Source organism: Hipposideros armiger, unplaced genomic scaffold (genome assembly GCF_001890085.2).
Source record: "Hipposideros armiger isolate ML-2016 unplaced genomic scaffold, ASM189008v1 scaffold_59, whole genome shotgun sequence".
Classification (NCBI taxonomy): Eukaryota; Metazoa; Chordata; class Mammalia; order Chiroptera; family Hipposideridae; genus Hipposideros; species Hipposideros armiger.
Genome location: NW_017731409.1, coordinates 966,424 through 980,188, shown reverse-complemented (window position 1 = coordinate 980,188; position 13,765 = coordinate 966,424). Strand labels below are relative to the sequence as shown.

The window sequence follows — 13,765 nt, the reverse complement described above, 5'->3', positions numbered from 1 at the left end:
CTTTGCTAGTATGTTTATGAATTTCCTTTCAGAATTTAAAAAGCATATAAAACATAACAATGTTTAAACAAAATTGAGAGCCATACATATATACAGCTTGATATCTTATTCCCGCCGCCCCCCCACACACTTAGTATGGTATCACAAGTAATTTATTTCCTGTGCCTTTAAATCTTTGAAAGTAGATTCACAGTGGCTTTACCTTACTTTAGTTATCCATTCACACACTTGAAAATTCGGGTGGTTTCAGTTCTTTTGTTAATTAATATCAGTGACACTGTGGTGAAATTTCTTGTGTATAAATCTTTGACTGTATCTTTAATCATTTCACTAGACTAGAATCCTAGAAATTGGACGGAGAGGAGGGGACTTCCCTTGCTGGAGTGAATACAAACTGATGCACCTTTAGGAGTGCATATCAAGGTGATACTTTTCTTCAACCNATGACACAGGTCCACACTGCCTCTAGGCACACCCCTCCCTTTCTCTGGGCTCTAGCTCTGCACCCGACTCTCAAGTGCTTGACTTAAGAGAGAAGTGCATGTTTCTCAGAGCTACTCTACCTTTTTTCTTACCTCTGCCTCCCTCCCTTCCATCACCAAATGCTTAATGAGCATGTACTATGTGTCACTATATGCCAAACACTGTTTTAAGCACTGGGGAGACAGTGGTGAACAAAACATACCAGAACCCCTACCCTCAGGGAGCTTACACGCCAGTGGCAGAAACATATAAAAAGCCATGGTTATCAGGCAAATAGGAGGATGATGACTAACAAGAAGACTCTTTGAGTTCCTTTCAAAGAGTCAGGTCTTCTCCTCGATCTGTCATGGTTTATGGAAACTAAACTTATAACTACCTTCCCCTTAGACACACTGGTGCATTAAGTGTGGTCCCCTGGCAGTGAGTAGCTGATGCACCACTTCATGGCTGCCTTACCTCTGCAGGCATCAATCTCTTCATCTGTGAAGTGGAGATGGTCACACCTTCCTCACAGAGTCATGGGGAGTATTCTGAGATCGTGTATCGGCACAGTGCCTGTTGCACAGTAACATACGCTCTGTTCACCATCCCTGCCTCCTTTCCTGCGTAGAGCAGACATGAGGGTCTAATCTGTTCCCCTCCTCCACCTTCTGGGGCCCCGCTGAGCTGCAGACAGGGCAAGAGACTTCTGGGCTGGCTCAGGGTCTGAAGGGCAATGGGTATGCTGTCAAGGATAGACACGGGGCCCTGTACTCCCCACACCCCCTGTCCCCTGCCCCGCCTCCAGTCCACTCGACAGAAACTCTGGAAGAGGCAGCAACCCACATTTGGGGCAGGCAGTTGGCTTTGTTGGACCTTGGGTGTGGCTGAAGAGGACTGCCTGGGGTCTGTACTCTTTCTCAGTACTGGTGAGCAATCCTGTGTGTGTGCCCTGGGCAGGCCCTTCAGGAGTCCCCCTCACCCCAGCAGCCGGCAGCAGCACCTGTGAGAGTGGGCCTCCAGGGGACTGGGCTGGTTACCAGGCACTGGATCTTGCATGCTTTATTTCATCCTACCTTTCCCAACAATGCTGCAAGTTATAGGCTGTCATGCCCCATTTCTCAGTTGAGGAAACTGAGGCTAAGAGAGGTTAAGAATTTGCCCAAGCCACTGTCCTAATATATGACAGAATCAGCATTTGAATTCAGGTTGTTCAACTCTAGAGATATGGGTTTTACACTGAGCTGTATCCTTTCTCCCCTCTGTTATCCACCGGCCCCCTAAATCCCCACATCAAATGCAGGAGCAGAGAGTTCCCTGGCCTCTGGGAGCGCCAAGGGCACCTGGCACTTTGCCCAGCTTACCTGAGTGCTGGCTTCAGCAGCTTTAAAACAGCATTTGCTCAAGAGCAATGCACAAGGGAGAACGTGCCCAAGGAACTGGAAGTCCAGAATGACACAGTTGGAGGGACCTCGGAGGTCATCTCTCCACATCCTTCCTTTTACAGAAAAGAAAATGGAGGCACAGAAGGGGATTAAGGCCCCTGCATATAGAACTTGTGACCCCCCTGCAGACTGCCCAGTGACCTCAGAAACCCTGCACTGTTGCCCAGATACTGGCATAGAAAATGGACTGAAACCTACCACTTACCTGCTGTAGGACTCTTGGCAACCGAGAATCTTACCAAGCCTCAAAGTCCTTGTCTGCAGATTGTGGGTGTGTTAGAAATAATGTGCGAGATGCCAGCACAGCACCTGGCACCTGCTATGTACTCTGTGAACTGTAGCTATTATTATCACTCCTGTTGTTTTGGAAGTTCAATGAATGTTAGGTAACACTGTCTCTCAGTTGTTGCTTTCGTTCTATGGTTGCGCTGGAATCCTTTCCTCGGACGAGAGAGGAAACAATGCTCACCGTCATCTCTGAACACTGAACTCCATCTCAGGGGTTAGAATCTGGAAGAAAGACCATGGGGCTGTGGCCTGGTGGCAGCTGCTAGTTCCCAGCTCCTCTAGTGTGCCTGTGGCTGGAGGCCCATCCCTCAAACTCTGTCTATGTCCAACTTCTGTTAGTTAAGCATGGTGCTTACCTGCCCCCTTAACCTCACCCCCACCCCCAGGGAAATTTATTGTGTGCATCTAAGGAAGAGCAGGCGGTGAAGTCTAACACCACCCAGAGAGGCTATGCTTCTATGTGGTTTTCTAGGGGGGGTTGGGGGAGGAGAGGGGAAGGCTTCTCTTTGGGACAGAGCTACCAGGAAGTGACAAATGGGTGCAGATGTGCAGCATACTCACCACTGAGCCCTGGGGAGTAAGCGGTGAGACTTGTAGAAACTCAGCCAAATTCCTGCTCCTCCTTCCCTCCCTCTCCTCATGGAGCCCTCCTTCTGGAGCCGTCAAACCCCGCCCCCGCCCCCTGCCGGCCGGCCTGGTTCAGTGTGGCATGCTCCAGCTTCATGCCTCAGGCCTAGGGCTGAGTTTGGAGCCTCTCACAAGGGGTTGATATGATGAGTTTGGGTCCCATATCTTCATACCTGGCTCTCTCAAGACTAAAAGCAATTAGGCTTGGATAGACCAGGCTGGGATGAGGGGANTCCAGGGTCACCAAGCTAGGTAATAGCACCGCTGGGCCTTATACCCAGGCTTCCCACCTCCTCGTCATCCCAGTTGTCCAAGGACACACTGCAGGCCCGTCTTCAGGACCAGCCTTTGTAAAGATACGTGATTCAGAAATAGAAGGAAAGACAAATGATTGGACGTGGATTTACAATGTCTTCCATTGGACACAAATATAGGGGAAGAAATCAGGAATTCCAGGAAAAACATGAAGTCAAATTCCAATTGGAAAATAACACACACACACACACACACACACACACACACATTGATGAAGACAAGATGAAAGTCAGTAAAGTCTATTGTCTGTCTATCCTGCTGAGCCAGGCCGAGGCTGTAAGAGGTGGCACACCACCACCGCTCTGCTCAAGGGCCTTGCGCCCCTCAGACCTACTGTCCAGGGCTGGAGGCAGAGGCAGAGGCAGGCAGGAGGGAGAGATGCCCACCTAGAGTAAGAGGACAACCTGTGCATGGACACAGGGCAAGGATGCCAAGGGAGAGGGGAGGATGTGCCCGGCTGTGCCACCGTGGATCTCTGCCATCACTGGCTCCATGAGTGCTGACAGCCCCAACTATTTACACTACTTACCAGGAGGAAACACCCCAAGATTTATATGTTGACAAAACCAACAGGATAATTTCTTAAAAGTCTGTCTGCTTTGATATCAGCTCCAGACACTGAACCATTTCAGTATCCAAGCCAAATGGATGGCTTCGGAGGGTGGCTCAGGAAGAGGGGACACAGATGACTATAAACACTGGCTGTAAAAACCCTCGGTTGCTTCGCAATGGTAAATTTCCAGGCAATATGCATCTGATGTTACACGCCTCCTGCATTAACAGCTTTTTCTTCCTGTTCAATTATTTTGGCTGGTAAGGGAGTGGAAATTACACTTCAAAATATATCGATGGATATTTTCAGCTTTGCTGAGAGCTTCAAAATATATACCAGTCCTGGGAACATTCTCTTAATTTCTGCTTGCCAGTTTCTCAAGAAAAATGGAGGTATCAATTTTAGGCACCGTTAGACAGAAGGAAATACAGGACCAGGAACATGGCTCTTTTTTCAATTTAAATTCTCTCTGGTCTTAAGGTCTGACCTCTTTTTGAGCCAAATTTTGTTCAGCTCTAGGTGTAGAGGTCTATCCTGATATGTACCAGATGATAAGGTCCTTGATAAAGAAATGAGTATTCTTAAGAGCCTGGGCTCAGGGCCTTAAATCAGGGCATCTGATGGAGGCAGGGAAAAAAAATGCCAGTTCTGTTTCTTCATCTTCACATGAGGGATCCAGGAGTCCTAATCTCATGCACGTGGCCTCTCCCCCAGGCCTAGGTGCTGGGTACATGGGCAGCCTCCCAGCAACATCTCTGCCCCAGCTGTATTCTGGTTTTCTCATCTCTGTCTGACCGGGTTCTTCCACTCTTTTCCCTGAGCACCAGCCCTGATGTGCAGCTGCCTTCCTGGATGGATCGCAGAGAACGCAATTTCAATTGAACATGTTTCCCAAATCTGCACCTCCTCCTGCATCCCACATTTCAGTTAATGGTTTAAACCAAAGCATTTGTCTCCTACTCAAGAAATGCACATGTTATTCTCAAGTCCCTTTTCTCACCTCCAACTCCAACTGATCACTAAATCCTTTGAATCCACCTTCTTTCTCTTCTGCTCCAGTGTTTCTGCCCTAACCCAGGCCCACAGAATTGCTTGCTTAGACTATTACAATATCACTGTGATCCCTGCCCCTAGTCTCCAGCCTCCTTACTAATATTTTAACCGATCCTGTTACTCCCTGTTCCAAGATCTTGGATGTTTCTCCATGGCTTACCCGAATAAATCCAAACTTCTTACAAAGGCATTGAAGATGCCTGTTAGCTGGTCCACATCTGCCTCTCTAACATCATTACCATACCACCCCCAACGCCATACACTACAAACCACTCATAATTCCTGGGCTGCCATACATGTCGACATCTTAGCTCCTTTGTTTGCCTCTTCTTCTTCCCAGAATTCCCTTCCACACCTTACCTATCTGCTTATCCTCTAAGAACTCAGCTCTCAGATGACTTCTTCCTTGTGAGGAAGCCCCTTTAGGCTTCTCTGGGGCTCTGTTATATTGGGTTGTCAGAAAAGTCATGATGTATTTTTTTGTATGTTTTTCGTTGCAAAAATGCGNCATGTTTCTCCCAGAATCTGCCACAAGTTGATAATTGTTGAAGCTGAGTTTTTTAAATTAGGCTTGCTACTTTTTAAATATATATTTGAAATTTTCCATAAGGAACTTTTTTAAAAATCGTATTTCTTTAGCAGTAGCTCCTGCAATACACCTACCTGCTTAAGTGTTTTGTTTGTTTTAAAGTAATATTTAATTGCAACCTAAAAGCAAACGATAGGGGATCTCTAGACACCTCCACCCAAAACATACAACATGGACTGGGATGATTATTTGCCTTCACAAGCCATCCTTCTCTTTAAACGTAGCATCAACCTCAAATTTATTTTGAAAAGCCTACTTCGCTGGCAGGCAAAATTTGATTTGCTCATACATCAATAAATCACTCATAAATCTCATGCAGAGCAGTATTTTACACAACTCATGGGCTAAAGAGCCAGGGAAGGAAGAACCTCTCATTCCCACCCCTCAGTCAGAGAGAAAACAAAGCTTTGCATGGGTGGATGTCTTCCCTTGGCCACTTTCTTAGCTCCCAGCCTCACTCTGTACTCATCTGTGGCAGGTGCATAAGGAGTCAGGTCTTTTCCGGATTAGAGCTTCCCAAAGATACACAGTCCAGGGAAAGGGTGAGGCACTTGGTGCTTTCCAATTCAAGCCCCATATGGTTTCCCCAGGGCCATTTTATCCTTGGCGTCCTTTCATGCTCCCTTCTTTGTCTTGCTGTAATCTAATCACCCAGGGACTCAGCAGTCATCATAAAGAATATTCCCACAGGTCAGGGAGCTGCCTTTCAGCATCCCTTTAGAGCACATGTCACATTTGAGCTGCATCTGCTTTCTGACAAGCTTGAAGACAGAATGAAGGAACTCACTGAGTCTTTCCCAGTGGAAGTGGATAACACAAACGACCTTTGAGACTGTGATCAATATGTTGTGAGTTTAGCGGCCTGGCAGCTTGTGAGGGGAATGGGGGAGGGGAGGTGATTTTCAGATGGGTCAGGGATCTTCATCGTCTCAGCCCTGTGGCCCATGCAGGGTCCTAACTCTGGAATGACTCCCTAAACTTTTGGCTCCAGCCCTTTCTGGGCAGGGAAACAGAATGAGGCAAAATGCCTGGTGCGTTTTAAATAGATTCTGCTTGCTGCAGCCAATAAGCCCAGCAGCTTGGGAGGTGAGTGACCCTTTCTGAGCGAGTTCTGTTGCACCACTCCTCCAGCCTCCAACCCCTCGGATACTGACCGCCCCCGCCCTCCCGCTCCTCTTTGACCTAACTCCACCGATGTCCTCTCTGTGCTCTGTGGATGCTTTCTCCTCAGGCTCTTCTGGTTTTAGTATCTATTACACTTTTATTGCTTTNTGAACAAAGCACAATAGTCAGACTTATTGCCTTTTACGAGTGCAGCCATAAGTTACTTATTCTTACCCATGTCACAGATAGAGGTCAGATGACAAAATGTGTTCTGTTGAAGTAAAGCCATTTTAATCCCTCCTTTTAGACTCTTAGGAAGCCAGGAGGCAGAAAGAGCTTTTGTTTGGCTCCTATTCTGCCTGTTAGTTTGGGGACCTAACATTTGACGGTAACTTAAATTCTTCCTTTACCTTGCCTCTCTGAGTTTTTCATTCATTTGTTTATCTTTTCTTCCTTTTTTTCCCCATTATGTCTCATCTTCATGAGGGGTATCACTTTTTACTTTTAAAGGAGATAGTTTCTCAGTTTGCTAGTTTATATATTTTAAAAGGATTCTTCTTTCTGATCATTTGTCTCTTCTGTTCTTTAAGTGGTCATTTGTAGAGTACCTAATCCCTCAGGAATACAGTGAGAATTAGTTTTGGGGGGAATGATAGGAGCTAAAAGAGGGTATAAGGATGATTCTTGTTGTGATTAACTCTTGATCTGAATAACAAAATAATACGTCACCCTCCCCCCCCCACCCCAAATATTTTCATTTTAGAATTCAGCTATACTTTTCAGGTATCACCGAGCTGCCCCCTCATGCTGGAGCCTAGTACCTTCTGCCTGTCCCCAGGCCTGGAGCAGCTTCGCATCAGGCGATGGAGCAGGGCTGACATGCAGCCAAATGGCCTGCTTGTGCAAAAGCACCTGTCCCGCCAGCTACTAGGAGATGTGTTAGCCCCTCCCTTTGCCTGAGGCACCGAGGCACCACCGAGGCCTTCGCTTAAATGCCAGCAGGTTATTTGGAAAGGGAGGAAGTACATTAGATCATTGTTTCCTTCTGACTGGCTCTGTCTATGGCCAGCTCTGGTTGGAGGTCCCTAGACACTGTGGGTAACGGGACCAAATGGGTAGTCACTGGGGGAGAATCAAGAACTGACTTCCTTTGCACAGGAATGGGAAATGTAAAGGACCTAGTTCATGTATCCTGGCTTGTACCCTCTTCTAATGCGGTGCACACTGCCTTGAAAGGTCATTCTCAGCTTGCACTAATGGTGCTAGTTAATCTCATACTCTCCAGATTGAACTCAAAGCACTTGAGCTTTGAGCTCCAGCTTCCTTATTCGTTATTAATTCTGAATTTTTCTCTCTTGCTAAATGGGCAGCCTGTTGCCTTTATGCGAGCATAAGCCTCAAAAGCTGCTGGGTTTCGAGTCGGTATTATTACAAGTACGATGTGTGACCCAGAACATTCCTGAGTTGAAGAGGCTACTTATGTTCTACTCCTGCTTCCCAAAGACCTCCCTTCTCAGGCTGCACTGTGCTGGGGCAGAGTTGGGATTCTGACTGCTCAGGCCACCAGGGTCTCTATCAAGTCCGGGACAAGAATCAGAAATTTGAGCTTAGTAAGCTAACGGGGCTGAAAAGAAATGAAAGACTGAGACATGGGTAGTTTTAAAAGAGGTACGTGTATTTGGTTGGTGGGGGTGCAGTCCATGGACTTTATATTTTGCCTTTTCCTATACTCAGTTCTGTCGTGAGTTGTCGATCAGAGGAATAGGCTGGTGACCAGGGTTCTGGTTCTGGCCATCAGCTGTGTATCTTTGGACCAATCACTTAACTTTTCTGGGCTCCTTTATTTATCAAGAAAATGATGAGTTGGAATTAGATGTGCTGTCAGGGCAGTTCTAGCTCTAGCATTCTGTGATACATCCCACCATTTCTTGATATGGTCCCTTCCCTCGGGTGCCATGTACCTCTGCCTCATTGCACACACTCATCCCTGGGAAGGGAGACTGTGCAAGCACGGAGGGGAATGAAGGAAGCAGGATGCCACACCATGTCCTCCTGGCTTTACTGACTAGGGAGAAGCCTGCTCCCTCCATCTGGTACTCCACCTGGGTTCAAAATACTCTTCCCAACAGAGGTGTGCTGAGTGTGGCCTGAGGGAACTCGTTTCTACTCAGCCGCTATTTAACTGTAAAGAAAGAAGAGAAATCTTTATCTTCAGCCCCATTGCGAGTGCTGTAAGGTGTGTAAGAGATAAGCATAGAGTGGAAATTAGGCAAGCTTGCCAAGTATTGTAGATGGGAGGATATTGAGCAAAAAACGCCTGACTGCTTCTCATTTTAAGGATAGGCAGAATTAAGGCCCTCCTATGTAGAGGGAATTGAATAGAATTGGGTCTTTTAAAAGAAACACATTAAACCAGTAAGTTTAAAATACTCTTTTTTTTTATTTTTCCATTGTCATGGCTGCCTAAGAAAATTTGAGGGGTCCACCGTGTTAACACATTGTTACCCATCTGTGAATCGTAAGATGTGACTAACTCACAGGGGCCTGCATTTTGCATAACCGTGACTTGCCTCGGACTTTGTCCTGCTTACCTTTGCCTGGCCAGCAGTGAGTCAGACATGGGCAAAATGTAAAGTTGGCATTTTATAAGCTCTCTCTATGTATCCATTCCCCATGACCTGGCAGAAAATACATTTTCCAGTCCATCCTGGTGCTTATTTTCAGTTCCAAAAAGGGTGTGGCTTATTGGCTTTTCTTTGAGTAGCACAAATTTGTACCAAGTATCCTAAACCGGAAACTCGATTTACAATAATCACCTAGACATAGACGTGAGCTCCATTTTCTACCAAATCGGAGTTGTTTTATTGTTATTCCAGAAAAAGTGACCAGATAGCCGACAGGGAGGCTAAAATACATTTCTCTGCCCTCTCCTAGAAGGACCCTAACGTGATCTAAAATTCTGACATCTTTTGTTATATCCCACAGGGCTGATTAGAGCCCCAGTCAGCTAGCTTAGTTTCTTTTTAATCAAGATGTGTGTGTTTGGCCCTGGAGGCTGGAGCACACATGGTTTCCTCTGAATTCTTGGATACAATGAGCAGGACTGAAGTTGGCTCAGAAAAAGAACAGAAGATGACTCGAGGTTAGTTTTTCTTTTCTAAATGTTATACAAGTGCAGAGCAGTTGGCTGCCATCCCTCTCTCAAACCATCAGCAGAGCTTGACCTTGGCCAAGACTTTGCCTCATCCTCTCGGCATTTCAGCATAGAGTTGCGTTTCAGCTGAGGAATGCTTAACCAAAAGCACATGCTGCAGTGGAGGTTTCCAAAGAGCGAGTTTCTGCAAAAAGACCGCATCATGTTGTATTCTCAAAACAACAGCTTTCTCTGAACCACCAACCCAATAACCCCCCGAATAGTGCTTCTTTGGCTTATGCACACACACAGCTGGTGGGGTTTTTGTTGTTGTTGCTGCTGAGACTTGATTGACATGCAGTAAACATTGAAGGCTGGGCTTTTATATCAGATGAGGCACCTCTCCTGAGGACGTATAGCTTGGGATTGGAAGGTAGTACATTAATCTAGCTGAGCAAATGACTAGAAGACAGCACATCCAGGTCAAAATGGGATGAAGATTTGATGGTCTGAGTCCAGTTTGCCCTTTTGTCACATCTAGTGGACTTGGTTANGTTGATATGATGAGTTTGGGTCCCATATCTTCATACCTGGCTCTCTCAAGACTAAAAGCAATTAGGCTTGGATAGACCAGGCTGGGATGAGGGGAGCAAGCCTATGGCATCAAGGGGCCATTCTCCAAGCTTTTCCACGTGGCTGACATGAGAGCATGTGTGGACGTGGGGACACCAGGAGGGCAGCTCCCTTACACTTTATCGTGGTCTGGACATGCCTGTGGGGCCTGATTCCTAAGGAGCAAGGTCTCCCTGGCCCCCCCCCCCCAGAAGACATGACCACTGGGTCTGCCCCATGACTCCTGCATCTGTTATGTGCGTGCTTCAGCCCTGAGTGCTGGAGAAACCTTGGGAAATGAGTGGTGCTGGTGGGGCTCGCTGGAGGAAGGCTTGAGCTGTGACTCCCCATTTGCCTGATTCCCAAGGCAGCTTCCTTTAGAGGCTGGGACCCTCTGCAGGCCTTCATGCAAGCCAGTGTCCAGCAGCACTAGCGGGAAGAAAACCCCCTGCCAACTCTGCCACTGGTATTCAGGGGCCTCCCGAGCCCAGATTCTCTCAGCCTGGCCAACCCCAACTTCCACCAAGTCCTCCCCAGCATCCTGGACCCCAGCAATGCCAGGCAGCTCTCTTCCTTGAACACATGGAGTGCTTCCATCCTCAGAACCTTTGCTCTGACTATTCATGCAGCCCATACCCTGCCCTCCCCTCCCCCTTCCCTACCTCTTAAGAATGTATTTAAAGGATTTATCCACCTTCTGTGAGAAGCCTTCCCTAGGACCACCTTGCAATACATTATTTCTTCTTCTGTGATCCCCACTTGGTTTGTCTACTGAACATCTACTCATTTAGTGTCTGCTCTGTGCCCAGCCTGTACTGGTGGTCTCCTAGAGCTAATTGAGCCCGCCTTGCCTTCTGCGGGAGTGAGAGTAGCTCACACGTGGTTCTCAGTGCAGCCAGGAGTGGGGTAGAATCTCTGATTTCCGTGTCTGCGTCCCTCATCACTGCTTTGCACTTTGTCGAAAGTGTCAGATAGGGAGATGGCTTCTAGAATGGGCTCTGCCCACTAATTAGTCGCATGGCCTTGGGCGAATCTTCTAGCGTCTCTGGCCTCCCCTCTTCCTGATGATACCTCAGGGTTATCCAGGGGACAGTGAGGCGAGGTGGAGGGAAGCATCATGAGAGCTGGGAGCCCTAGGCCAACGAAAGGTGTGGGGTTGTTGTATCCCCTTCTCCTTTCACTGGCTGTGAAGCAGCGTCGCTTCCCCTTGCTCTCTTCGAATGTCAAGTGCACCAGCTTCCAATCCCTCCTTGGGGCGGGCCTTGGGGCGCCTCGGAATCCTAGACTGCGGAGATTCCGTGCAAACTCTCTCCTCCCGCCCAGCCAGCCGGCCCCTTCCCAAGGACTCGGCGAACATACCTTGAACCCCACGCCAGAGCGCAGTTCAAGCGCAGCCTAGCTCCACAGCTCCGCGGCGCGGGCCCGGGTCGGGGTCGCGCATCTCCATCCAGTGACTCAGGGCCGCTTGGTCCGGAGGTGGGTGGAGGTAGGCGGGACCGATTAGGGCCGCGCGGGGGCAGCCGCCGGGCGCTCTGTCACCGAGCTGTGGTAGCTGAGGCTGGCCCTGGCGCGTCGCCATTCCGACGCGGGTGTCTGCCGGGCCTGCCTCACACGCCGCTTCGCACCGGTCGCGCTTTTCTCCTAGAGCGCAGCGGCCGGACGGCCAGTGCGGGCTGGAGCGCCCAGCGAGGGCTGGAGCGCCCAGCGGGCTCTGCGCGCGAATGAATGGGCTCCCGGGGGACGCGCGCGCGCGGGGCTGAAGGGCATTAGGACCGTGAGGATCGCTCCGCGCCGCTGTCTCTCCCCATCACCCCCCCACCCCCCACCTCTCTCCTTTTTCTGCTCTGCAGGACTGAGCAGCCGGGCGCGAGCGAAAACAAACAGCTGGGGCTGCGAGCGCCCCCGCTCCGGCCCCGCGAGTTCGCCGGCCCGGGCCCCCGCTCGGGGCGCCCGCCCGCCCACCATGAGGAAGATCCGCGCCAATGCCATCGCCATCCTGACCGTAGCCTGGATCCTGGGCACTTTCTACTACTTATGGCAGGACAACCGAGCCCATGCAGCATCCTCCAGCGGCCGGGGAGCTCAGAGGGCCGGTGGGAGGCCGGAGCAGCTCCGCGAAGACCGCACCATCCCGCTCATTGTGAGTCCGCCCTGCGCGCCGGACGGACGGCCGGGGAGCCGCGGCGCGCGTCCTAGCCCCGCGCGGCTGCAGAGGGCTCAGGGCCCGGCCGGGGGCTGCGTGCCCGCCGCGCCCTGCCGGCTTTGTATATGTTGGAGCATTCCTGCCTGTTGTTATGGCAACCTCCGTTGGGCCAGCGGGGCCGGGGCGCTCGGATGGAGGGAGGGTGACAGCGGGTGGGGGCTGGGAGAAAGTGCTGCAAGTTTGGTGGGCCCGGCGTGCGCGCGAGACTGGGAACGTGGCGGCTCTCTCGGCACTGCGCTGCGGGGCTGGGGCCGGGGGCTGCCCGCGCCTAGTCCGCTACGGAAGGCGGCTGGACTTAGCGCGCAGCTAGCTGGCTGTGGGAACCGCGCGCAGCTGAGCGCGTAGGTGGCTGTGCGCACCCCCTCTCCAACCTCCTGGGGGCCAAGGACGTGGGGTGGGGGCGTTGGGTAAGACAGGGTCGCTACGGGCTGCGCCCGGCTTTGAGTCCCCTTCTCTGCCCCGGTCAACTTGAACCTGTTTCTTTGGCACGGGGTATTCCCCATTAACACCCCCGGGGTTCTCTGGGTCGGGGAAAGGTCTGGTACTGTACGCGCCCCTCACCCCATCACTACCGGTGAATGGGCAGTGTTTGCGCACGGGCTCCGAGATTCCCTTTCACGAGGTCAGCCCCGCGAGGTCAAGGCGAGCAGGGAAACAAAGGCGGCTGATTACAGCGGGGGTGGGGTGGGGGGTGGCTCAGTCGAGCTGTGGGGACCCTAGGCGCTTCGGGGACCTGGGCTGGGGCGTGAGGAGACCCCGCAGCCCTGCAGGGGGCGTGCCTGTCGCCGCCTCCGCCCGGGGCCCAGGTTGACGGCCCTGCGTGGCAGGGGCACCTGTTGAGGCGATAGGCTCTGGGACCCGCCGAGAGGCGCGTTCGGGCGGGCGGCCTTCTTCCGACAGGGACGTGTGGTGGCTGAGAGCCTTGGGGGACCCTCGGGACTGCTGGGCGAGGGCAGTTTGGCTGGCCGAGGACCAAGAGGAGGGAGTGCAAAATGTTGGGCCAGGGGGTGGATAGTGGAGCAGGGTGACCATTCTGATGTGAAAAGATCTGGGCCTGGAGAGGGAGAGGTGAGGAGCTCCTGGGAGGTGCAGCGTCAGGAGGGCGAAAGCTCGTGTGGAGTAGAATCTGAGATGTTTGTGCAAGGCAGCTGAGCCCCAGGAATATGGCGGGGAGGGCGTGTTGGTGTGGAAGTGCTCTCATATTCCCACCCTGCCCCACATTCTGTGTCATGTTACCCACCCGTGAAGAAGTAAAAATCCCCCTGCAAAAGAACCATGTTTCCTGGCTTTGCCTGAGGAGACCTTGGGGTTTACTGGTTTTCTCCAGCCCCTCTTCCCCAGTTCCCAGACCCCTGTCTGGTTGAACTCTCTGGGGCTGAGC

At 50.8% G+C, this 13,765-nt stretch overlaps 1 protein-coding gene and 1 long non-coding RNA gene across 4 annotated transcripts in view; one reads left to right on the top strand and one right to left on the bottom strand.

Annotated features, from left to right (window-relative positions):
* Positions 1 to 478: 478 nt before the first annotated feature.
* LOC109382101 (uncharacterized) lies at positions 479 to 11,628 on the bottom strand. Its single transcript, XR_002123878.1, has 3 exons — positions 11,541 to 11,628; positions 2,113 to 2,417; positions 479 to 1,956 (listed from the first exon to the last, which is right to left on the bottom strand). It is a non-coding gene; the product is annotated as an uncharacterized LOC109382101 (long non-coding RNA).
* The window catches only part of GALNT16 (polypeptide N-acetylgalactosaminyltransferase 16), a 92,051-nt gene continuing 89,857 nt past the window's right edge, over positions 11,572 to 13,765 (top strand). Inside the window, exons 1-2 of one of the 3 annotated variants that reach the window (XM_019641390.1) lie at positions 11,572 to 11,657; positions 12,032 to 12,321. In XM_019641390.1, coding sequence (XP_019496935.1) covers positions 12,145 to 12,321 — 177 coding nt within the window. In that variant the 5' untranslated portion in view covers positions 11,572 to 11,657; positions 12,032 to 12,144. Of the gene's footprint in view, positions 11,658 to 11,694; positions 12,322 to 13,765 lie in introns of those variants that run through there. The other 2 variants (XM_019641391.1, XM_019641388.1) reach the window with 2 other exon arrangements.